The 27298-nt window shown below is 35.3% G+C and overlaps 1 protein-coding gene and 1 long non-coding RNA gene across 5 annotated transcripts in view; one reads left to right on the top strand and one right to left on the bottom strand.

Moving 5' to 3' along the window:
- Positions 1-27298, bottom strand: part of SEPTIN7 (septin 7) — a gene marked incomplete at its 5' end in the record, with an annotated part of 112003 nt that overhangs the window by 47539 nt on the left and 37166 nt on the right. For all 3 annotated transcript variants that reach the window (XM_082472011.1, XM_082472010.1, XM_082472009.1), the window contains 2 exons: positions 6364-6470; positions 26688-26790. In XM_082472011.1, the coding sequence (XP_082328137.1) occupies positions 6364-6470; positions 26688-26790 (210 nt within the window). The remainder of the gene's footprint in view (positions 1-6363; positions 6471-26687; positions 26791-27298) is intronic.
- Positions 26686-27298, top strand: part of LOC309665570 — a 47967-nt gene continuing 47354 nt past the window's right edge. For both annotated transcript variants that reach the window (XR_014266498.1, XR_014266499.1), the window contains exon 1: positions 26686-26786. This is a non-coding gene — a long non-coding RNA (uncharacterized lncRNA). The remainder of the gene's footprint in view (positions 26787-27298) is intronic.

Genomic DNA, 27298 nt, shown 5'->3' with positions numbered 1-27298 from the left:
CTTCCTTCATAGCTCTACCCCCATCTTCGCTGCCTCACAAATCACTTCTCAACCCACTGTCATCTTCCCCTCTATTCCTACTATTTCACTAAAATATACTTTGCCAAGGTCACCTGTATCACCCTATAGCAGCACCTTTCTCACTAAATCATAATTGTTTGCTATATCCTTCATATGACTGTGACATCCTTGAGAACTCTGTGTCCATCATCCTTGAAGCCCTCAAACCTGGTAAAAGACAAGCATTCAATCATCTGTTCTGTGTATGACTGGTTCAAAAAACTATCAAAACTGGACCAACATCAACAGGAGAGTTTCCTAATTGGACTCTGTAAAAATGTTTCAAGGAGTCATAAGATGTTATCTTAGGGACAGGATTCACTGTTTTCACTTCTTCTCACCTCCAAAATTTTTGTACCCATTTAATCTAAAATAGTGATTTTTTGGACTTCACAGACCAAGAAAAAAAGTTTTAAAGGGGACCAACATAAGGCTACCAACAAAGAACTTGAAAAAAAAAACTACCACTGTCATTTCACAAAAGAAACTGCAATGGATTTAGTCTCAGAATAAAGGACAGTCTTTCCCTAAGAGACAGCTGGCAACCTTTTGCTGACATGAAATAAGATATATTTTCAAATATAACAAAATTATAAAATTTGCTACCATATATACAACATTGTAATATTTTTCTTAAAATTTTTGTTAATCTGAGCACCTATATTTGAGATTGGAATATGAAGTAGAGCTCAAGTGTTCAATTTTTTTCTATCACTTTATTTTAATCAGTCTATTGGAAAAATATATATATGAATGAAAGTGAAAGTAACATGGTGCGATTTCATTCAATTTGAAATATTCTGAAAGAACTAAGGAAAAACAGTTCACTCTCTTTCTTCCCCTAGAGATAGGATGAAACCAGTCTGCAGCAGGCCAGAAACACTACAGAGGAGTGGTCCACAAAGCATAGTACCCAGACTGGCAGCTGCATAGTTTGGGAACTTACTGGAAATGCAAATTCTTTGGGCCCTGCCTCAAACCTACTATACAGAAAACTCTGGGGAGGGGGACTCAAGAATCTGTCTGAGCAAGGCTTCCAAGTGATTGTGATACACATTGAACTTTGAGAACCACTGGTATAAAGAACTACAGGACTAGAATGTCAGCTCACATTTGGAACTGCACAGCTCAGGTACCTAAGGCCAAAGATAGGAGGTTGGGAATTAATCTCAGAAGATTTCTATCTATCTTGAAAGTTCACTCAAATCAGAACCACTGATGTACCGGAAACTCAGAATCATTTCTCTGCTCAGAGTAGATGGTTTCTCCTTCCTTCCAAGACTGTGAATGTGAAGGAATTTCTTCTTTAAGATATAAGCCTCTTGTAAATAAACAATGCTCAGGGAAGAGATTATGAAATTGTGGTCTTTATTAAAATTTCACTCCCTATTTGGCCACATCACAGATGTTTCTTCTCTTCTTCTTCTTTTTGACAGTTGGAAGTGTTCCAGAAAGGCTTCAGGTCAGGGAAATTGCAGACATTTGCCTTTTGAAACTCAGGATTGTATGTTTTTCCTGGTCTAATATGTCTGGGCTGAGATGTAATACTCCTGATCACTCTTCACTAAAAGAATTTAAGAGCTTCTAAGAGCAGATCATCTGCTAGATTATCGAGCTTGGTGAAAAGCCAGTCAACTGTAAAAGAAAACTACATTCTATTCTCTAACTACACTGAATGACTAGGCACATGTCATGTTCTCTCCTGGGTAAGTGAAGAAAACAGTTCAGATGATCTTCATCTTGTTTCCAGTATATCAAGGAATACCTCCATGGTATAGTCAGGAAAGAGGACTTCTCTGGGATTCTAATCAGGATCAACCCAGTTCTCAAATGTTAATGTCTCACTTTTGGTAAAGGGGGGAGATTTAACAGTGGTACACAAGCCTTTGTCTTAAAAATCTTACTAGAGATACCCTTAGTCCTAATTACTCCTTTGTTTTCAAAACAGGGAGAACTAGGAAGATATTTACAATAGAAGAGGACACTTGTGTTATCTTAAAAAGGAAGGCAAAGTGAGTTTAGACAGGATTATTTTGGAGACAGACCAATGTAAACAGAATTCTTACAAACTGATTCTCCCACCACCTTTAACAGATGCCAGCCTGGGAGAAATTATCTGCAATGACTGAAATGTAAGGGACCATTACCTAGATAAGACACTTCTCCAAATTAAGAAGGAAAAGATAGGAAATATTAAGATGGTCAAAGCACTTCAATGAAATCTGAACAATTAATGAGTATAAAAGATACGTTCAATCTCATAAGAAATCAAAGAAAATAAACTGAAATGATGAAATGTCTTTATGCACACACATGCACAACAGAAATGAGTACTTATGTCCACCAAAAGATATATACAAGAATATTTATGTTAGTCAAAAAGTGAAAGCCCAAATGCTTATCTGCAACAGAGGGGATACACTGTGATATATTCATGCAGTGGAATATTATGCAACAATGAAAAGAACTACAGCTACACAACATGAATAAATACCACAGACATAATCTTCAGTGAAAGAAATCAGACAGGAATATATCTAAATGAAGTTCAAGAACAGACAATATTAATCTATGGAGATAGAAGTCAGAAAGGTGTTTAATTTGGGGGTGGGTATAATACTGAGTGAGAGGAGGCATAAGGAAGCCTTCCAGGGTCCTAGAAACATACTATATCTTAATCTGGGTGTGGTTAACTGGATATATGAATACATATATAAAAACTCATCAAGTTCTATGCTTAAATTTGTGCCCTTTTAGTACACAAATTACACATCAATTTAAAAATTAAACTAAAAAAATTCTGCTCAAGACAAAATAAAAATAATCAACAAAACTTCAAAAAAGATAATCAAATTTAAAATTATTCCACTTAATCTATGATAGTGTTTTATAAAACTTCACAGACCCAAAGAAAGATAAACAAAACTTCAAAGACCCTCAAAGTTTGAAATATCCCAACTAAACACTAAGTCTTATAAATTTTTAAAACTTGTTTGTTCAGTCATTCAACAAATATGGGATGCTAACGTATAACACGTGCAGTTCTAGGAACTTTGCTTGCAGCAGTGAATAAAGTGAAGTTCCTACCCTTATAGAGGTTACACATTTGGAGCCTGGGGTGGGAATTAGGAGTTTATAGGGTGGTCAGGAAAGGCCTCCTTAAGAAAGCAACTTTTAAGCAGAGAACTGATGAAAATTATGAAGCAAGCCATGAGGATATCTCAGGGAAAACCACTGCAAGCAGAGAAACAGAACTGGAAGGCCCCTGTGGTGGAAGTAGGATTAGCCTGTTCAAAGAACAGCAAGGAGGTTGGTTTGGTCAGAGCAGAATAAGCCAAAAGTGGACAAGTGTAAGAACTAGGTTGGGGGGAGGGGGAGTAAAACAATCTCTCATTGTTTGAGCAAATACTTTGTTGCAGAGCATGTTAAACTAGATTTCTATGTGATGAATTCCTTAGATTGCATGTGCCAATACTTTCACCTGTTCAGACACTAGCAAAAATCACTGCATTGGGTGAATCAAGAGAGCTAGAAATATTGTCCATTTGCCTTTATTAAACAAAGTAAAATAAAACATGGTAAGGTACAAAACTTTTATGAGTTAATTGGCTCCCATCATCCACCAAGCAGTTTACTGGAATTTCAAGCCTAGTCCTACAGTCAGTCCATACCCTCCAGGGTCCAGCTGGAAAATTCAAATCTAATAAGCAACACCAAACATTACGTGTGCACCATTTGATATTTTAAAAATAAAACAAACAAACAAAAAAACACTTCTCTTAAGTATTCCTTACTTGCCAGCATCAGATAGATCAGCCTTATGACCTAATTTTCTGGGTTTTTTTTTTAAAACTAAACTTTCATATATTACATAACTATGAAGTGATGACTTCACCGATCAAATCATTTTGTCTTCATTTTGTCTAAACTGCCTAACTGGGATTAGACAAAATATCTCCAAATTTAAGATTTTTAAAGGCAAAGGCAATATAAATCAAAGAAAATTGACAACTTGTTGGACCAAACATTATTAAAAAGTAAAGAAAAGCTAATCCACTTATTAAGAAATGGTTAATCTGTTAAACTAACACTTATTAAATATCTACAGTATAAAGATAGTACAGTTGATACACTACAGACTAAACCAGATTTGCTTAGATTTGTATCCTAGTTCTGGTACTCTAACTACATGATCTTGGCATATCACCATCTCTGTGCCTCAATTTCCACATCTGTAAAATGGGGATAAGAATACCACTTACCTCATAAAGTTACTGAAAGAATTAAATAAGTAAATGCATCTAAAGTGTTTGGAATAGTACCTGGAAGATGTTAATGACTCACAGAGTGTGGTTTTATTATTAATCTAGACCTGGCATTATGCTATGTGCTAAAACTACAAAGAGGACTCAGAAAATTTCCTCACCAGCACTAATCACCAAGAACACCACTGGTAGATAAATGACCATTAATATTTAACAGATATTTTACAGTAAATATTCCTGAATTTAGGAATCTACACTGTGGGGTTCCCTTAACATTTCTACATACCTAGTTACTAATCCTGGATTTAAATACTTAAATTAAGAAAGCTAAAAGTATATCTTCTTGCTTAGGGTTAAAATATTCAATACATCACAAAATAAGCAATGCAGTACAGTATCAAGTTTTTATCAACAGAACACATATTTGCAGGTAATTTGAAATCTCAAGCTCCATGAAGGATATTTTTAAAATTCCTGGGCGTCTCTGGTGGCACAGTGGTTAAGAATCCACCTGCCAATGCAGGGGACACAGGTTCGAGCCCTGGTCTGGGAAGATCCCACAGGCCGCGGAGCAACTAAGCCCGCGCACCGCAACTACTGAGTGTGCGCTTTAGGGCCCGCGAGCCGCAACTACTGAGCCCGTGTGCCACAACTACTGAAGCTCGTGTGCCTACTGCAACGAAGAGTAGGACCTGCTCGCTGCAACTAGAGAAAGCCCACGCGCAGCAACGAAGACCCAACACAGCCAAAAATAAATAAAATAAATAAATGTAAAAACAAATTTTTTTTTAATTCCTAAGACAGAGAAAACTTTAAAAAGGAGAAATAAAATATCCAGCTCCAGAGTCATTGCCTCAATAAAACATGCTCCTGCCAGAACTGTTTTTTCCACTTCTCTTCTGCTTCTGTGCTGTGTATTACCACATCAATCCACCAACAATTTTTTCAATCAATAGTTTAGAGCAGTGCTGCCCAACAAAAATGTAATGTGAGCCACATAATTTTAAAATTTTCAGTAGCCACTTGAGAAAGTAGTAACAGGTGAAATTAATGTATTTTATTTAACCCAATATAACCAATTATCATTACTGCAAAATGTAATCAATAGGAAAATTTATTAATGAAATAACATTCTTTTTTTTTTACAAACTAAGTCTTCAAAATCTGGGGTGTATTTTATACTTGCATAACATCTCAGTTTGGACTACCCACATTTTAAGAGCTCAACAGTCACATGTGGCTACCAGCTACTGTACTGGACAATGCAGAGCTAGAGAGTCTAGCACTTCGCTATATGGGCCAGCAACATGAGCATCACCTTGGATTTTGTTAGAAATACTGAATCTCAGCCCACCTCAGACCTACTAGAACAGGAACTAAATTTAACAAGCTCCCCAGGTGATCTGAATATACATTAAAGATCAAGAAGTACTAAATTAGACCACACATAGCTTGTAAGCCTTAACAAATTGCTATTGCCATTCAACTACCATGTGGTATCATGCCACTCACTAATACAGAACACTGTATTTAAATAATAATGGCTTCCACATGAATCATGTTTTCTCTACGCTGTCCAACAGAATTTTCTGCAATGGTGGAAACATATCTGTGCTGCCCCAAATGGTAGCCACTTGCCACATATGACTACTGAGCATTTGAAATGTGACTGGTGCAACTGAGAAAGTGAATTCTTAGTTTTATTGACTTTTAACTCATGCAAACTTAAATAACTACTACATATGACAAGTAGCTACCATAATGCAGCATAACTCCAGCTGTTACTACATCCCAGTATACTCTCTAGGAGGTTCCTCAAGACAAATTTATAAGGTTCTAATCAAGAAAATTCCTCTAATTACCTGCACTTCTCTCAATAAATCAATCTCTCTTTTTTATCAGCAACCATGTTTACCACTTTACATTGGCTAAGGCCAAACTTGAAATCTACCTCTATGGAAATATAATACAAGTTATAGAATGTGTTTTGTATCTGTTAACATTACCCCACCTTATCATCAGTTAACAATATACATACCTGTACAGTCTTTTTTATTCTATGGGAAGGACCTGGATACTCTGGAGAATACAAATCTGTGAGGAATAATGAGTTGATTAATGTTGACTTTCCCAGTCCAGATTCACCTAAAAGAAATAGAGGTGGAAATCTGTTAAACTCAGCTACCTTAACAAGCTTAAATATTCAACCAATGCTATAATCAAACTTGCTTTTATGCAAGTACTTCTTAGTGGGACAAGGAAGTGACATTAGAAAATATACTATAAAGACTCTCTATTAGAATAAATTCTTTGCCCTCATTTTCTTATCTATCAAATTAGACTCATGTTTCCAAGGATTTTTACCTTTATAATTCTACCCTCTGTGTTCTTTAAAAGTAATGTATCTGTAGTCACCATTTTTAACAGTAATGTATTCCTAGAGATGAAAGTTAGTCATGAAGGAAACATCCCAGTTGGATTATATATTGCTGCTTCAGTGAAATAAAAAATAAAAGAAGTATAAACGTTCATTACAGACAATGAATGACCAAGGCAACAAATCATGCAGCTATAAAAAGTAGAAATCTGCTGATAAAAAGAAGAAAAATTAATCACAATGCATCTTAGTACAAAAGTGAACCACAAAAAAATACTTCCAATTTACCCATATACCAATCAGCTTAAGTATAAAGGGTACTTCTCTATAAACCAGACTCCAAAAAATCATGGGTAATTACTTTTTATAAAAATGCTCCTGCTTGAAGTAGGAAAGGAGGGAGGTAAGACACAATTTCCACTAAGATTCACATACCCTTCATGTCAAGTCTAGTACAACATACCAAATGTACAGATATTTTTTTACTAAAATATAAACACCTTCAGGATATACATAATACAAAGTTAAAATAGATTAAAAGTCATATAATAATTATCAATTAATATGGCACCAGATGAAAGAATCTAGTTATTGTTAATAGTTCAGTGAGTTTAATAGGCATCTTTAGCCTAAATAACTGATATCACAATATTAACCTTAGTATTTCTATTTCTAGGTTGAGTTCTTTTGATATTGGCTCTCAAGAAAGGTAAGAACCGGGTGACTTCCTTGGTGGCACAGTGGTTAAGAATCCGCCTGCCAATGCAGGGGACGCAGGTTCGATTCCCTGGCCCGAGAAGATCCCACATGCCGCGGAGCAACTAAGCCCGTGTGCCACAACTACTGAGCCTGCGCTCTAGAGCCTGTGAGCCACAACTACTGAGCCCATGCGCCACAACTAATGAAGCCCGTGCGCCTAGAGCCCATGCTCTGCAACGAAGAGTAGCCCCCGCCCGCTGCAACTAGAGAAAGCCCGTGTGCAGCAATGAAGCCCCAACGCAGCCAAAAATAAATAAATAAATAAATAAAATTTTAAAAAAAAAGAAGAAAGAAAGGTAAGAACCATTGTAGGAGGTCTGGGCTTACTCCCTTTGAATGAGGGAGAATACCCTTTTTTGTAGACATAGAAATTTCTAAGTCACAGGAAAATAAGTTATAGGTTCCCCATACCTGCTTCTTTCTAAACCCTTAAACCTTGAATAAAGGAGGAAAGACTAGAATAAAACCCAAGTACTTGGGGATAATCAGAAGTATCTACAATATTTTCATTTAGAAGCAACCCTGCCCTTGAACCACTGCTATAAAACTCCTCACCAAATCCTCCTGGGTTGGGACACACAGTTTTCGAGGCATAAGGCCACTGTGTCCCCCTTTGCTTGGCAAAGCAATAAAGCTATTACTTTCTACTTCACCCAAAAGTCTGTCTCCAAGGTTCGATTCGGCACCAGTGCACAGAGGCTGAGTTTTCAGCGTCATTCCCTCAAACAAGAAGGAACAGAGCAGACTTTACTCAGATAAAACATTCTAACCTCTTTGGGGCTGTCAGAAGGACTAGTGTTGCCTAACTGGGATTTCAGGTTGGAGAAGCATGGGGCATCGCTGGTTAAAGTGCAGGAGGACTACAGATGCCTGAAGCAAAAAATTATGGGTGGAGAGACACAACAGAGCACCTAAGGCCCTGAGGAGACTTTGAGGTAAAACTCCTTGGAGAATTAAGACATTCAAAAGAAACCATGTATGCAGGGGGAACTGAGAAAGCCACATACAGGCTCAAGTAATAAACATGCTCAGAAAAGTTGTGAAAAGGCATTAAACTTTCACTTTAGGCTGGATCTCTAGGCTCAGAGCATGCCCAGCTAATCATCAGACATCTGCCCTGACATATGACCAAGTCTGCAAACACAGGGCAGGGTGAGGTTTTTCAAATGCGTATTTTTCAACAACAAATCACAAGGCATTCAAAGAAACAGAAAACATAGCCCATAGAAAGGAACAAAACAAAATCCCAGAAACCGTCCCTGAAGCAGCATAGATAGTGGACTTGCTAGACGAGGACTTTAAAATAGCTGTCTTAGAGAAAGACAAATATCATATCTCTTATATGTGGAATCTAAAAAAAACGGGGGTACAAATGAATTTATTTACAAAACAGAGATAGAGTTTTGTAGAAACAAAGTAGAAAACAAACTTATGGTTATGGGGGTTGGGGGGATAAATGAGAAGATTGGGATTTACGTATATACACTACTATATATAAAATACATAACTAATAAGGACCTACTGTATAGCTCAGGGAACTTTACTCAATACTCTGTAATGGCCTATATGGGAAAAGAATCCAAAGAAGAGTGGATATATGTATAACTGATTCACTTTGCTGTACATCTGAAACTAACACAACACTGTAAATCAACTATACTCCAATAAAAATTTTTTTTAAATAAATAAATATAGGGACTTCCCTGGTGGTCCAGCGGTTAAGACTCTGCGCTCCCAATGCAGGTGGCCCAGGTTCAATCCCTGGTCAGGAAACTAGATCCTGCATGCTGCAACTAAGAGCCCACGTAACACAACTAAAGACCTGGTGCAGCCAAATAAATAAGTAAATAAATTTAAATAGCAAAAAAATAATAATAATAAATTAAACAAAATAGCTGTCTTAAATATGTCCAAAGAGCTAAAGAAAACAATGAACAATTGATGGAAATCAGGAAAACGACGTAAGAACAAAACCAGAATTTAACAAAGAAATAGAAATTGTGTAAAAAAAACCAAACCAAAAACAAAACAGAAAAACAAAAATTCTGGAGCTGAAAAACACAATTGAAAAAGTTCACTAGAGAGGTTCAAAAGCAACTGAGCATGTCTAAAAAAGAATCAGCAAACTTGGAAGACAGGACAATTAAAATTATTGAGTCTAAGGAGAAAAAAGAATGAAGAAAAGTAAACACAGCCTAAGGGATCTATGTGGGACACCATTTATTGAACTATTATATACAGTATGAGTTTTAGAAGGAAAAAGGGAAAGGGTCAAATAGATTATTTGAAGGAAAAAAAAAATGACCAAATTTTTTCCCAATTTGATGACAGAGATGAATCTACAAATCCAAGAATCTCACTGAACTAGTAGGATAAACCCAGGAACCCGCACTGAGACACATCATGATAAAACTGATAAAAAACAAAGACAAAAAGAGAATCTTGAAAGCAGCAAGAGAGAAGCAATATATCACATAGAAGGTATCATCAATAAGATTAGCAGCTGATTTCTCAGCAGAAACTTTGGAGACCAGAAGACAATGTGATGATACAACTGTCAAATGAGAATTCTATATCTGGCAAAATCGTGCTGAAAAGCTGAGGTAGAAATTAAGATATTTCCAGATAAACAAAAACTGAGGGAATTCATTATCACTACACATCCTCCACAAGGAATGCTGAAGGGAGTCCTTCATTTGAAATGAAAGAACCCTGGACAATAATTCAAAGTCACATAAACATCCCCAGTAAAGGTAAATACATGGACAAATATAAAAACTGGTATTATTGTAATTTCGGTTTCTAACTCCACTTTACATTTTCTGTAAGACTTGAAAGACGAATGAATAAGAAATAATTAGAAGTCTGTGTTATTGAGTATAGAATGTTTAAAGATACAATGTGTGACATCAATAATAAAAAAAAGTATGTGCGGGCTGTATATGAGTAGTTTGTATATGTAATTAAAATTAAATTGGTATAAATTCAAGTTAGGTTATTATAATTTAAGATTTTATATATAATCTCTACGATAACTACAAAGAAAGCATCTACAGAATATACAAATAAGAAAATGAGAAAGGGAATCAAAACATGATGCTACAAAACATCAACTAAACACAAAAGAAGGCAGTAAAGGAGAAAATGATATATTCAAAAGCTGTAAGACATACAGAAAACAACAAAATGACAAAACTAAGTTCTCTGTTACCAGTAATTACTTTACATGTACATGGATTAAATGCCTTAATCAAAGGCACAGACTGCCAGAATGGCTAAAATAACCCGATCCAACTGTATGCTACCTGTAAGATCTAAAGACTTTAGATCTAAGGACACACACAAGTTGAAAGTAAAAGGATAAAAAAGATATTCCATGTAAGCAGTAATCAAAAGAGGTGAGATGGCTATACTTGTATCAGACAAAAGAGACTTAAGTAAAAAATTGTTACAAGATACAAATTAGGATTTATTATCAATAAAAGGGTCAATTCATGATGTGGATATTATTACAGAATTATAAACATATATACACCAAACATCAGAGCCCCAAAATATATAAAGGAAACACTGACAAAATTTTGAAGGGGAAAATAGACAGTTTTACAATAATAATTGGAGAGTTCAATATTCCACTTTAAATAATGGATAGAAGAACCAGACAGAAAATAAATTAGAAAACAGAGGACTTGAACAACACTATAAACCAACTGGACCTAATAAACATAGACAAAATACTCCATTCAACAACACCAAAATACACATTTTTCTCACGTGCACAGGGAGTATTTTTCAAGACTGACCATAAAACCAAGTACGTCTTGATAAACTTTAAAAGATTTAAATCATCTTTTTCTATCACAAGGAAATGAGACTCGAGATCAATAACAGAAAGAAAATGAAAAAATTAACACATATAAGGAAATTAAACAATACACTCAAACAAAAAAAAATCAGAAAGCGTGGATCAGAAAGTGTGGATATTACTCCCAATTTTACAGAAATAAAAAAAATTATAAGAGTACTATTAATAACTGTATGTCAATAAACTGGATAACATAAATGAAAAGGACAAATTCCATAAGACAAAAACTTAGGAACAATGAGGAATTAAGAGAACATATACAGTGAAAGGCAAACAGGCCTCTCAGATGCTGATAAAGTGATTAAAAAATGGAAATGATCTAAATAATTAATATGGCTGATTTTCAAAAAAATACAAAAATTCCTACCCAGAGAATAAAACATATTTTTCAAATACCTATGAAGCACTTACATAATCAGATCATGTTTTGGCTATAAAGAAAATCAATCAGTACTGAAAAACACAGAAATCTACAGATCATATTCTCTGACTACAATGCAGTGAAATTATAAATTAACAACAAAATAACACAATCCATTTGCCCACTTTGACATAAAACAGTATCTCCCCTCAACTCTTCTTATCTGAAAAACTACTCAAATACAAACAAAATGAGTAATGTATACAAAAACCTAAGAGATATGACTAAAGTGGTGTTCAGAGAAAAACCTGTGTCTAATTAAGCCTAAAGAAAATAGATCAACCTTCAGAGTGGCTCTTGGAACTGTAAACCGGTATCGCTTTTCTTTTTTTTTTTGAGGCAAGGAGTAACGACTTTATTCAAAAAGCCGGCAGACCGAGAAGATGGCGGACAAGGGTCCCCAAAAAAACCACATTATTTTGATCTGAATGCCAGTTTCTTTTATAGAACAGAGAGGGGGAGGAGGTGAGCAAGTAAAGTAAAAAGGCCATAAGCCTTGCAAATATCTCCTAGAATGGCCAGCCTCGGGGAGGGGATGTGTTAATTTCCTCTTTTCTGCAGCAACTCACAGGTAGACAGGGTCAGGATGTTTCCCTGAACAAAGGCACTTTGGTTTAACATTCAGACAGAGGGTCAGGGTCCCAAGGCAGGCCATTATGTATGATTATAATAACAAAAGCAACAAAAAGCAAAGGTTAAACTCAAAGAAACAGATCCAACAAGGAGTCCAATTTAGCTCTTCCCTGGTACGTAAACTCAAGGAAGGGGTCACTGGAAGCTCCGACTTCACAGCTGGTGGGTCAGAAAGACCTGGACTTGTGACTTGTGTCTGAAGTGGTGACTGGTGTCTGAAGTGGCAACTGGGGGAAGGGGGCAGTCTTATAGGACTGAGCCTTTAACTTGTAGAATCTGATGCTATCTCCAGGTAGATAGTTTCAGAATTGAGTTGATTGTAGGAAACTCGGATGGTGTCCGAGAATTGCTTGGTGGTGTGTGGACTCCTGCCCCCATGTTACTGAACTCAGGTTTGATTGCTCGCTGCTCGAAAGCTAATACTTTTGAGAGACACGTACTGGGAGGAATGGAAAGGTTGCTTTATGCAAGAGACTGGCAACTTGTGTCCAAAAACCAACTCCAAAGATTCTGCTCAACCATGAAAGTTTTTAAAGGGAGACTCATTAGCGGAGGGGGTCAGGGTCCTTATTATCTTCCACTGTGTGCAGACTTTCTTCTGACTGGTTGGTGGTGAGGTAACAGGGTGACATTCCAGGAATCCTGTGCTCAGCCTGAAGTTACCATCTTCCACCTGGGTGGGAGCCTTAGTTCCACAGAAGAACTCAAAGGTATTGCTGTGTATATTCCTTGAGGAGGAACCAGGACCTCGCCCCATCGCTGCACTATTGTTTTTTTAATTTTTTTTTTATTCAAACAGAAAGTCACAAAAATTATAATCATCCTCATCAGTTCACTCAGTCCCATGTAATTAATTTTTTTTTCATCTTGATCTTTTGTTAGCACTTTTCCATTAGAGTTCTGAAAATCCTTATTCATTCAGTTCAGCAGTATAGTCAGTTACCAGAAACATGTACTTGTCAGAGTCTTTTCCATGAATTCCTTGAAGATGAAACCTTTTTATAGGAACATTTTTGCAAAAGCATCAGAGTACACCCGGAACTGTCTGTAAATGACAAAAGACTTAAAAATGACCATGGTTAAAGATTTGATGAAAGTTCATAATAATGCAACTGACAAGGAAATTTAGTTATTTCTGAGATATACATTTTAAAGTAATGACTAGAATTATGACTTACAACATTATACCAGAACATATAAGATTTTTAGAAATTTTATGTAATGTCTGAAACATTTATATTAACATATTTCCATACAAATAACCCAAAAAAAGTTTAGTATTAGTTTTTTTGTTTGTTTTGCAGGTTCTTATTAGTCATCAATTTTATACACATCAGTGTATACAAGTCAATCCCAATCGCCCAACTCAGCACACCACCATCCCCACCCCACCGCAGTTTTCCCCCCTTGGTGTCCATACGTTTGTTCTCTACATCTGTGTCTCAACTTCTGCCCTGAAAACCAGTTCATCTGTACCATTTTTCTAGGTCCCACATACATGCGTTAATATACGATATTTGTTTTTCTCTTTCTGACTTATTTCACTCTGTATGACAGTCTCTAGATCCATCCACGTCTCAACAAATGACTCAATTTCGTTCCTTTTTATGGCTGAGTAATATTCCATTGTATATATGTACCACATCTTCTTTTTCCATTCGTCTGTTGATGGGCATTTAGGTTGTTTCCATGACCTGGCTATTGTAAATAGTGCTGCAATGAACATTGGGGTGCATGTATATTTTTGAATTATGGTTTTCTCTGGGTATATGCCCAGTAGTGGGATTGCTGGATCATATGGTAATTCTATTTTTAGTTTTTTAAGGAACCTCCATACTGTTCTACATAGTGGCTGTATCAATTTACACTCCCACCAACAGTGCAAGAGGGTTCCCTTTTCTCCACACCCTCTCCAGCATTTGTTGTTTGTAGATTTTCTGATGATGCCCATTCTAACTGGTGTGAGGTGACACCTCACTGTAGTTTTGATTTGCATTTCTCTAATAATTAGTAATGTTGAGCAGCTTTTCATGTGCTTCTTGGCCATCTGTATGTCTTCTTTGGAGAAATGTCTGTTTAGGTCTTCTGCCCATTTTTGGATTGGGTTGTTTGTTTGTTTAATATTGAGCTGCATGAGTTGTTTATATATTTTGGAGATTAATCCTTTGTCCGTTGATTCGTTTGCAAATATTTTCTCCCATTCTGAGGGTTGTCTTTTCGTCTTGTTTATGGTTTCCTTTGCTGTGCAAAAGCTTTGAAGTTTCATTAGGTCCCATTTGTTTATTTTTGTTTTTATTTCCATTACTCTAGGAGGTGGATCAAAAAGATCTTGCTGTGATTTATGTCAAAGAGTGTTCTTCCTATGTTTTCCTCTAGGAGTTTTATAGTGTCCAGTCTTATATTTAGGTCTCGAATCCATTTTGAGTTTATTTTTGTGTATGGTGTTAGGGAGTGTTCTCATTTCATTCTTTTACATGCAGCTGCCCAATTTTCCCAGCACCACTTATTGAAGAGACTGTCTTTTCCCCATTGTGTATCTTTGCCTCCTTTGTCATAGATCAGTTGACCATAGGTTCGTGGGTTTATCTCTGGGCTTTCTATCTTGTTCCATTGATCTATGTTTCTGTTTTTGTGCCATGGTATCACTTTTCTGAGGAACAATTTGGCAGTCTATCACAACTTAAATGCACATGCCTTTTGACCCAGCAATTTCACTTTTAGAAATGTACATTATACAAGCATTTATATGTCTGCCTAAAAATTCAAGGAAATTAAGCATTGTTTAATTGTCCATCAACAGTAGATTGTATAAATCATGATAATCACACAGTATGGAATACCCTATGCTCTGAAGAATGAGTTACTTTATGTACAGACATGAATATAAGTATAATATATTAAATGATAGGGAAAAAAACATTCACAGAACAGTATTTACAGCACAGTACCATTTATATAAAAAAGAAATCTACATGGGAATGACTAGTGTATATAAAATTATATAAAAATGCCAGAAAACTTGTAACAACTTAATAATGCTTGTCACTAGAGAAGGGACTGGAACTGAAGGAGGGAGAAAAAGGGACTTCACCTTACTAAATGTCTTTAGAATTTACACCTTTTAGAAAATAAAAATGTTTCTATTTATAAACTTTTCTTTTTTGGGGGGAATAAACATGTGAGACATTTAAGAACAGAGTAGAAAGGTAAGGTTGACAACATAATGATTCTAACAGGTACTAGCCTCAAAATAAACAAAAAGAAATGTTGACTGCAGGGAAGTTATGCCTGAGTTTGGACATTAAATTATTAATTCCTACCTATCTTTAGTAGAGTGATATTTACTTCCAAACCAAAATGTCAGATATCCTATAATCATAATACAAAATATAGTAGCTTTGTCCTAATACTCTCAAGGTGACATAACTACAATAGATTCTTGCTCACTGGCTTTACTAAAGGGAAAGCAATAGCGTTGCTAATGCAAAATAATTGAGAGTTACATTAGTCCCATCAACTCCAACTCTACTTAAAGAATCTGTGGAAAGAACCTCAATCAAGTTATTTATCATTATTATTTAGGAAACATTTAAGAATAACAAAATTCAGAATCACATATCCTAGCTTAAGAAAACAAAATTATTCAATAAATATAAACAGAATACCTATCCATAACATTTTCTATTTCTTTATAATTAACATAATATTTTAAGATCTGTTAAATGATCCAAATTAACGACACATTTATTTTACTTTGAAATGCACTATAAACGTTCTGCAACAAAGTCATTATCATTCCCTTATTTTACTGACTTTAAAAGGAAATAACTGGAATTAAATTTTTTTCTGTCCTCATTAAAACAAAATATTGTTAACCAATTTAAGATGTTACATACTTTATGAAAATTATAAAATAAGAGTAATTAACTAGAGTCTAATATTATACCTGTAGTTTAACATTATCAGCAGGTTAAAATAACCCATGTCCTCTTTATCTTTGAAGTCTAGCCCATGAAACCCATGCCATCATCATTCAAGAATATTATACTTCAAGCCTAAGAATGAAACATTCATGAAATGTTTGTTCATAAGGTTTTGAAAAAAGGTAGATCAATAATTATTTATAATAAAGTCACGTTCCTTTAGGTCCTTGGGATTATAAGGGGTCTGAGATGTCCTACAATTAAAGAAACTGCTTATCTTTGTTTTACCCAGCACCTCCTCAATTCTACAGCCTTAGATCATTTCCACCAACCCCTTGAAATATTTATTAATATCTGATACATGAAACACACTGAGACATTATACCATATAATTCTTTGGTAAATTATTTTTCCTTAACCACATATAGTTATAGCAACTGATATAAATAATACTGTATTACTGTATTAGTTAAGTAGAAAATTCATAGGCAGCTTAAACCTTGAGGATTTTTCCTTTGTATATTGCACATAAACACTTAACCACAGACGCTCCTCCTCAGTTCTATCATTAGCAGCTTGGGAAAACCCATTTCATTACACAAACTGGCTAATGAACACATACAATGTGTTCTACATCATCTTGCTAAATTATGTAGAGTTTCAGAACATTAGAACTGGAATAGTCCTTAGAGATACCAGAACAGCAGTGTTCTAACTCCTAGTCCTCAATTCTTCTGCTCTTCATGTAAATCTGCTTCTAAACGAATTCTCTTGATATTCTCTACTGGACTCTCCCACTGGGCAGTGGCTTTCCAACTTACTTTACCACAGTTTACAGTTAAAAACAAACAAACAAAAAAACCCCAAACGCACATTTTGCATCAAAATGCAGTATACACAAATATATAGGTATACTTATATGTATTGTATAAATGTTTATGTGTACAAATTTAAAACCTTCATGAAACAATACTCTTGCTAAGCAAAATGCAGTCTATTTTCTAATCATTTCTATTTTTCATTTTTTAAAATGATTCACTAAATTGATTTAATGATCCAGCTTGAAAAAAAAAAACCTGCCAAGGAGCAAAAAGGTTTAACTCAGATGAATAATCTCATCCCAACATCCTATAGCTTTTCCATTCCAACAGCTATCCTCTGATGGACTATTACAACTGATAAAAAGCAAAGACATAAATTCATTTTATTATTTATTGAACAGGTGCTAAATGCTAGAACTGGGGACATTTTGCCTTCAAATAATGTAATTTTGTTGAGAAACAAGCTATAGTTACAGTTAAACAAAAAATATAGTAGGAATACATAAAGAACACCTAAGTACAGTTTGAAGGAAATCAAGGATGGCTTCACAGAGCAAGCAAGCAAGCAGCATTTCACTGAGACATCCATAGGAACTAATCAAGCAAACCAATGAGCACTTAAGTAATGCTAAAATGTGGAACAGTTCTTTTAAAAAGATGAAATCTTCAACCTCTCTCTGGTTTAGAATTTGAATGAAAAGGAAAGAAAATACAGGAGGATAAATAAGCTTAGAAGTAAGAAATAAAATAATTAGTATTAGAGAAGTAAAAGGCATCTAGTAAGAGCTAATAGGTAACTGAATATAGATTTAACTGGAGAAAAAACTATTAAAAAAAAGAAGTCTACATAGACTGTTTCACAGAATCAAGGTTTTTCACTTCTCTTAAAAAAATGAAACTAGGGCCTCCCTGGTGGCTCAGTGGTTAAGAATCCGCCTGCCAATGCAGGGGACATGGGTTTGAGCCCTAGTCCGGGAAGATCCCACATGCCGCCAAGCAACTGAGCCCGTGCGCCACAACTACTGAGCCTGCGCTCTACAGCCTGCGAGCCACAACTACTGAGCCCACGTGCTGCAACTAATGAAGTCCGTGCGCCTAGAGCCTGTGCTCCACAACAAGAGAAGCCACCACAATGAGACGCCAGCGCACCGCAACGAAGAGTAGCCCCCGCTCGCCACAACTAGAGAAAGCCCACGCGCAGCAAGGAAGACCCAACACAGCCAAAAATAAATGAATAAAATAAATAATTTTAAAAAAAATTTTTTAATTAAAAATTAAAAAAATAATAATCAGAGATGTCACATAAGTAACTTCAGCAAAATACTTAAACATCATGTCTTTATTGAAATGTGCATAATAGCAAATACAAAAATCAATTTTGTTAACAAGAATGCAAGCTACCCAGCTAAACCTTATTTATAATGAGAAAAGAACAAGTTCTCAACCATGTTTCAAATTAGCTAAATCTCTCACCAGAAAAAAAGGTTTGCCCAGCAATGTGTATACTGAATTGCAAAGTAAGGGCACGTGTACTCTAAATGTTTAATAATCAAAGGAGTTCAACTAAAGCAGAAGTTCAAAGTAAGGATTAATCAAGTATTTAACCTATTAACTGCCATATCATTCTCAACCATCCCTGATCTTTCTCTTCTCTTCATCCCTGGTATTTAGATCTTAAAACTAAGTCGTAAAAATGTACTAACAAATATTTGCTTAAAATTAACATTTTATTTAGTTTACAGATTTACTAGGTACATTTTATATATATATAGTATATGTACAATGTACATTTATATACACAATTATCTCAAGCCCTCTGTGAGGAAGAGGTGGTTACAAATAGCAGACAGTATTATTGTCCAAGTGTCTCCACTCTACCCCCATCCCATACACTCAGGTTCTTAGAGGGCATGGCTTTTTTGTTTGTTTGTTTTAAATCTCAGTGGTTTAGAAAGACCAGGTAAATGTCTGCTGTGATAAGGAAATTGAGATTCAAAATGACCATTTGTGGCAGAAATTGGAGTTTGAAGCTAGATTAAGCACAATATTCTTTTTAATTTAACAGTTGCTGTACTTAGTATTATAAGGTAGATTTAAGTTAGTTTAAATATAGAAGCTGATTTTCATGGTATGCTAAAAACAAAATAACAAGCATGAGAATAAATAACTCTTTTACAAAATTTCCAAACTAAATAATGCATTTGAAATGCAAGCACAATATGAGTTACTGGCTTCAGGACTCTATCCTTTCAGACAAATAAGATGTTTTCCCCATTAAGCCCATATAATAACTCCCCTCTTTACATGGCATGTTAAATGTATACTACTGAAACATTTATTAAATTAAATTGTAATTAGTAGTGTGTGTTTCCCTGGAAATACCTTTGAGAGTTGAAGTGGTCTTTTCCATTTTTATATCATTAGCTTAGTCTATAACTCTTAGCACTTTACTGCTGATCAGTGTGTGTCACTTGAATTACTGACCATTCAGTTAAAATCTATTCTCAGGACCATGACAGGAATTCTATAGAACTATTATTATGTTATTACTATAAATATTACCACTTGTAACATAATAAATAATTCATAGTCTTCTATCATAAAAACTTGAGTTAGTTAAGAATGAACCACAAGTTATCCTACACATTTGATTCCTTGATATGCACAATTACCTTGTGTTTATCATCTACTTGCTTGAGAGTTCTAGGCAGTGTAAGAACAGAGCCCCAAAGTCGAAAGCTTTCTTCCTTCTAAATATTAACCTATTTGTCTCAGCTATTAATAAATTTGGAGGTCATACAAAAGTTTTACAAACTCAGTTTGTCAAAACATATGTAAATGTAACCAATGGTATCTCTACAACACTATACACACCTGCAAATAACTTTCATTTCCAGGCTAAATTTTTCCAGAGTTTTATCTCCATTTAGTCATTTTTTTTCTATGGTAGCCCCAAACTACAATTTTACCTTTTTCTTTTTACTTTTTTTAACATAAGAATAAAAAAATCAAATTAGTTCTTCTATTCATATGCCAGTTAACTCTATAATACAGTTAAATGTTAGTTTTTAAACCCTTCAAAATTATTTCAGCTCTTTCTCTTCCACTTTCCTGCCTGAAAATTCAGTCCAGAAATCATTATCTGAGGCTGAGAATGGCAGGTGAACATGCTGGAAGGAGAGCCACAGTGGCCCAGGGCAGGGTGTCAGAGTCTGCAAGATAAGGACAGGTTCCAAGGGGGTCTGGGAGAAGGCCTGAACCCAAAAAAGGATGAGGAGGGCATCTGCATGAGAAGAGTGGCCTGCCACAGGGTGTCACAGCACTTGAGAGGGGTGAGTAGGGATAGGGATACTCCATCAGAGAGAGGAAGAGAAAAGCCTGGGGGACATGGCAGGAAATTAGTTAACATACAGGGGAACTGATCAAATAAGTAAACATATTAAGTTAAATATTGTGAGCCACTATATTGTATACCTGTAACTTACATAATATTGTACCGCAACTATACTTCAATTAAAAAAAAAGTAAACGTATTAAGGATAATGATTTCTCACCATCAGAAGGATGTTACAACTAGAGAAAAGATGAAAAGTAGAATGACCACTGTGGTGATGAACTGAAATTGGAGATATCAGTGTGAACTTAATGATTTTCAACATACATAATAGATGCAGATGAACTATAGATATAAAAGTATATATGTGGGTGTGTGTCTATATATACGTGTGCATGTATACAAACATACATTTGCTATTTTCTGATTTTGATGGTACATTAATGGTTATGTCCGAGAAGATCCTTGAGGAAGAGAAATACACAAGTATTTAGGGGGCAATGATGGATCACGCATTTCAAATGTTTCAGGGGAAAAAAAGCTGTATACTGTAATTGTAACTTTTGTGTTTAGAAATGTTACAAAATTAATTAAAACATTATTTCAGCACAAGAATCAATAAATCAATGTCACATACTTCCAATTACATAAAATACTTTGTACCTATAGTTCTCAATTTTTAGGTGAATAACCACCCCTCTGAGAATCTAAATATGCAATCTCTCCCCAGAAAATAAATACATGATAAAAATCTCAATGACATTTCAGGAAGTTCAGTCACTGAACCCATTTAGTCACCCTGTTTCCCCTAAAAAATCAGGTCCATAGTCTTCAGTATCTTAGGCACTGCTTTAAATTATTACTCCTATATAGTAAAATATGTCAAAAGGACTCATGTAAATGCATGAAAATTATATACTTAAAATATGTTTCTGTTTATTGAAAAATAAAATTGGGGTAAAATTAACAACGTCAACAATTTCAACCACCTTTGCAAGGCCTTTCATGGGAGGCAGGTTATAACTTTCCGACCTTTAAAATAATTCTGAGGTTCTGTATTACACTGGTGAAACAAGTATGATATATTGGCCTAAAACTATCTTGCCAACAAAATCCACCAGCTGGGCACCCAAAAAAGTAATGATAGAAAACTTCCTGCTTTGGGACAGAGTAAACCTGGTTCCTAACACAGAAAAAAACTCAGTCTACAAATGCTTTGGAGAGTGGACTTGTTTTGGTGGACTAAGAGTATGAAGGGGAAATTCTGACTTCCTGTGGTACTGGGCTGTCTGTAGTCACAGCTAGGAAGAAGAGACAGTAAGACAATTTCATATTTAAAACTGTATTTCAGAGACATGTGATAGAACTACCTAGGAAAAGGATGGACCAATTTGACCAACAATAGTATTTGATCTCCATGCCTTAGATTAAAGAAGATTTAGAAACTGCCCCTTAAGGATCAAGAAAAAGCAGTCTGCCAAACCAAGAGGAAAACCACACAATAATCTCCTGTGTGAAAATTCTATTTCTATCTGTAAAGAAGTTGCTCCCTAGTCTTTAAAGTCCTAAGCACCTTACTTTGCATACAGTGCCCAGTCTTTTTAGACTATGTAACCTTCTCATATTTGTACCTAAGTCTAGCTAATGAAAATCAACAAATGTTTCCTAACTTTTATTTCAGTTCACCTTCACAATGAATCTTGAGTATATTCAATATCAAGAGGACAATTTTCTTATGGCAAAAAAATATCAGCATTCTCACCCTCTCTTCCTTAATTTAGCCCACATACTATGGAGTTCATCTGAGGGCTCTCAGAAAGGCTGTTAAAAGGGTGGCTGTGTTTTTCAACATTAGAGTATTTTAAATGGTCTATTTTCAAAGATAGAATATGAATGAAAAGCAAAAATAGATTAAAAATTATAATTCAAGGATTAACCTATATATATTATTAAAATCACATTGAGGGGCTTCCCTGGTGGCGCAGCGGTTGAGAATCTGCCTGCCAATGCAGGGGACACGGGCTCGAGTCCTGGTCTGGGAAGATCCCACATGCCGCGGAGCAACTGGGCCCGTGAGCCACAACTACTGAGCCTGCGCGTCTGGAGCCTGTGCTCCGCAACAAGAGAGGCCGCGATAGTGAGAGGCCCGCGCACCGCGATGAAGAGTGGCCCCCACTTGCCGCAACTAGAGAAAGCCCTCGCACAGAAACGAAGAACCAACACAGCCATAAATAAATAAATAAATAAATAAGATTAAAAAAAAAAAAAAAAAAGACTCTGTGCTCCGAGTGCAGGGGTGTGGGTTCAATCCCTGGTTGCTGCACAGTGCAGCCAAAAAATAAATAAATAAATTTAAAAAAAAAATAGCAAAGCTTAATATTATAAAAATGATTGAACTGTGAATTTTATCTTCAAAGAATCCAAAATAATAGACTTAATGCCACTTGTTTTTCAAAACATTTTCTGGTCAGATAAAGCAGTCTACAATCTTTCTGAGTTCTACCTCTTTGAAAGATTCTAGTAAAATCAAGATTTTACAATTAATATTTTATTCTCAGAGCAAAAATTAAGAAGCACACAAACGATTTTCAAGTTCCAAGCCCGAATAGGTTTGACACTTGCTTAATTAGAGACCAAACTGTCTTCATTATCTGATATGTCTGACACTGGGTTTTAAAGTAAATTTTCAAATAAAGAGTCAAAATCAAGAATTCCAATCTCTTTATCCTGGAGGCAATGAAGGTCTTCAAAATTTAGGCTAGCCTACCCTTCCAGACTTATTTCCAACTATTATAAAGTTACCACTTCGGGGTCAGATTCTAAAATCAACATGCAGTGCAAATTAATATTGAACTGCCCCCCAATATATCATCCATAATGCACAATTACATATAAACTGACAACTTATTTTTCTTCCTGCACTAAAGCAGATACCTGTTTCTTTGAGCACATAAGAAGTAACTAGTTTATATTAAGGCACCTAGACTAACTCAGCAAGGTGAGATGCTCACACTATAAAAGTATGTGGAAGCTGAAAATGACTGGGGGAACAGAGAATTCACCTCTCCCACCATGCCTACCCTAGGACAGGCACTCATTCCAGTAGAATGGCAGAAAAAATTGCTTGCACTCTTTTTCTCTAAAATTCTCATTCATTTCCTTTCTCTCTCTCTCTGTCTGTCCCTCTGCCTCTTTTAATTTTTTTAGGGAAAACAATATCTAGTTGGAATCATACAAGTTCAAGGCATACTGGACGCACTCTACTGAACTCTGCACTATATCCAGTATTCCCAAATGAGCCTCTGCATAGTGCCTAAGAACACACCAGACTGAGAAACAGACCGGGTTTGGTTCTGGCATCTGCTAGCAGTGTGACCATGGGCAAGTAACCTAACATCTCCATGCTTCAGTTTCTTCATCTCTAAAAAGGAGATAACAATAATATAATACTTATATCATAGGGTTACTGTTAAGGACTGTATGAGTTACATACATAAAGTATTAGTACTTTATGTACTTGAAATATTCCCTGGCACATAATAAGTTATGTAGGGGTTGGTTATTGTTTTCCCAACTGGACTGCCCGCTCAATGTCTATCCCAATTCTATTCTTCAAAAATCTGTCCTAATACCTCCTTCTCAAGTAAGGCAATAATAATTCCAACCAGGGAACCAGGGAAAAGCTCTCCTATACCTTTAAACATCTATGGCTCTTAATTTTTGTATGACTCTACTGACTTGTATTTACTTACTAAAAATGTTACTTATCTTTTTATGTATACTTTACATTGTCATAAAAATTATTAGCTCCTTTAGGGAAGAAAATATGGGAAAACAAATTATGCCTCTTTTATACAAAAAAGTCACTCAAGTAAATACTAAATATTGCTTATGAAGCAAGGTTACTGGATAAAGGTTTCCCAACAAAGGACAAAGAGATAAAGAAATCAACTGTTAAATATAGATTCTCAGTTTGTATCAATGTATAAGTCTCAAACCAAGAACTGTTATAAGAGCCAAAGCTGCTCTGAGCATATATCTCAGAAATGAGGACTTAGGTCATAAGGAATAGCTTGCAGTCTCTAAGTCAAGAATATTAAAGTACGGTAAGTCTTAGCTTTCTGTGATTTACAAACAATGTTGTTAGATTTGGCCTAAAGTCTGAAAAACAATGTATTAAATACTTACTTAAAAGGTGACTATTTAAAGAATATTTATTTATTAACTTATATTTATTTTGGCTGCGCTGGGTCCTAGTTGCGGCATGCAGGATCTTTTAGCTGCAGCACGTGGACTTCTTAGTTGCGGCATGCGAAGTCTTAGTTGTGACATGCATGGGGGATCTAGTTCCCCGACGAGGGATTGAACCTGGGCCCCCTGCATTGGGAGCACAGAGTCTTACCCACTGGACCACCAGGGAAGTTCCAAAAGGTGACTTTTATGTGTTATACACTGCAACTATGTAGATGAAAAGATTTAGACCCTGCACTCAACAAGTCTATACAAAGATAGCTAATTAAACAGTAATGTTCAAGGTATAGTGGGGATAACAGAATAACAATATTAACACCCATTCTTCTTTATCCGCAGCTGAAGTCTTATCAAAGAAGAGAAAAACAAAAGCTGTAGTTGACAAAAGGACTGACCAGAAAAACAAATAAGTAACATTCAGAGATTGTGTATTTACTCTAAATACAGCTGGTTATTAACTATTTCATCTGGACAAATGTCACAGAGATTTCAAACCAAATATCTGGCCTGGACCCCCAGATATTACTCTACTAAGTATACATTCAAGAAGTTATTCTTTAAATTTTAATATTAAAATTTTTTTGGAAATTGCTATGGTTCTCCTAATGCACATAGGAAGTTTTCTACAAATTAAAAAATGATCTTATATTTGTCTACGGTTTGCCATTTAAGATCACTAACATTACATAGTAAAGGTAAGATGTAGTATTTCTTCACATATAATGATTATGTTACCAATCTATGGAAGAAAAGGTATGTCCTGCATATTTTATCCACCTATTTAGACCCACACCTCTGCTCTACACCAGCAGCTTGCAAGCTAGGTATACTATGCTTCTTACTCAACCAGAGACAGACAAATTAACCAACTCTACCAAGTATCAAGTTTGCAGACTTTGTACCACCATGTTTTAACTATGAACTATTACAATGCAGATATTTCCAAACAGCCACAAACCTACCCTCAGGTAAAATACTCTAGTCAGTTGATAAAATATTCTTCCCTTCAATGAAGGGGTATTTCATACCTAATTCAATTAATCTAATTCAACACCAAAATAAAAATACCAGGAGTTGAATGTAATTAGCAAAATTTAATGCACAGTACATAAAGGTCCAGCATCAACTCAATTTTCTGTTATGGATAGTCAATCCACTATTCTGCCCTTTACCTTCATAAAACAAATAGAGAAATACAACAAAATTGCATCAAACTGAGGAGCTAGGTTATAAAGTCAGTCTATATGAGGTGAAAATATTATAAAGTCATTTAAGATTGTCATTTAAGATAACTAATCTTATACATGGTAAAGTGTTTTTGCATATATAATGATTATGTTACCAACCTACAGTCAAAATAACCCTTGACAATCTCTTAAAATGGAATACAGGCAGGGAAAGGTGCTCATAGGATAAAACACACTCATAAGAAAAATGAGAGTGAACTAAAGAACAAGGAGAGTCATCATATTTCACTAATTCCAGGGCTTATACTTAATGAATGAATTCCCAGGGTAATCATTTGCATGATTATGATCCTCTACGCCATCCTTCTTTTTCAAATTCAGAGAACATATGTTTAAGTTAAACACTCATGTGATATGGCTTCACTACACTATCTGAGCCAAAGAATAAAATTATTCTGGAGTAATAAGTAACCACAAGATGCTATTTCCTTTTGTAGCACCATCGATTGAAGAGAACTTCTCCAGAGTTCTATTCAACCACTACACCCCCCACCCCTCTTCTCAACTTTTACTGAGTTTCCAAAACTGTGCCACCTACAAGAAAGAGGCAAGAAAATACTGAAATCCCTTTACACCATCAAGTTAAATTTTAAAACATATTCGCATAACAAAAGAAAATATAACACATGATCCCTGAAGTTATTTGGGCTATTGTTTTCTCAAATCATTCAGAGTTCATTAATAGTTGGAAACATATCAAAACTCAATTTTAGTGAGAAATCATATCTTACCCACAACCATAAGTGTGAATTCAAACCCTCTCTTCACTGATTTTCTGTATACTTGATTTGGGAGATTTGCAAATCCCACATAGCCTTCAAGGTTCTTCTGTTGCTGAGAAAAGCAAAAGGAGTCCGGTTATTCATATATCAACAAATCACTTCTGTCACACATTTCAAATTCCCTTCATTAACCTATTTTTAGAAAACTATATAAACTATTATTCATGGTGAATCAAACTGATTTTATAGTGTTAGCAATAAAAGTATTAGTTAATTGCAGAAATGGACAAAATGAATTGAGCACAAGTTGACTGACAATAGACAATTATAAAAACCCAAGGGAATAAAATAAAAATTAAAGAAACCTGCCTCAGAGCAAAGATTTCAATTTATAGTAAGTTACTAATAATAAGATTCTGACCAATCAACTAAAAATAAAACAAAGGATTTTTCACAATACAAAATTCAGATCCCCTTAAAATTATATTAAGGACTCTTTTAATCATCCCCTTTGCTCATACTAATTACCAGAGGCAGGAGTTTCTTGAAATTTATCTTCTTATTCATGAAGTAAAATCAAAATGTGGACTTTAAAATTTTTCATGAACTCTTAAAAGCTC

Source organism: Balaenoptera physalus (assembly GCF_965194825.1).
Source record: "Balaenoptera physalus genome assembly, chromosome: 8".
Lineage (NCBI taxonomy): Eukaryota > Metazoa > Chordata > Mammalia > Artiodactyla > Balaenopteridae > Balaenoptera > Balaenoptera physalus.
This window is presented reverse-complemented; position numbering and strand designations above follow the sequence as displayed.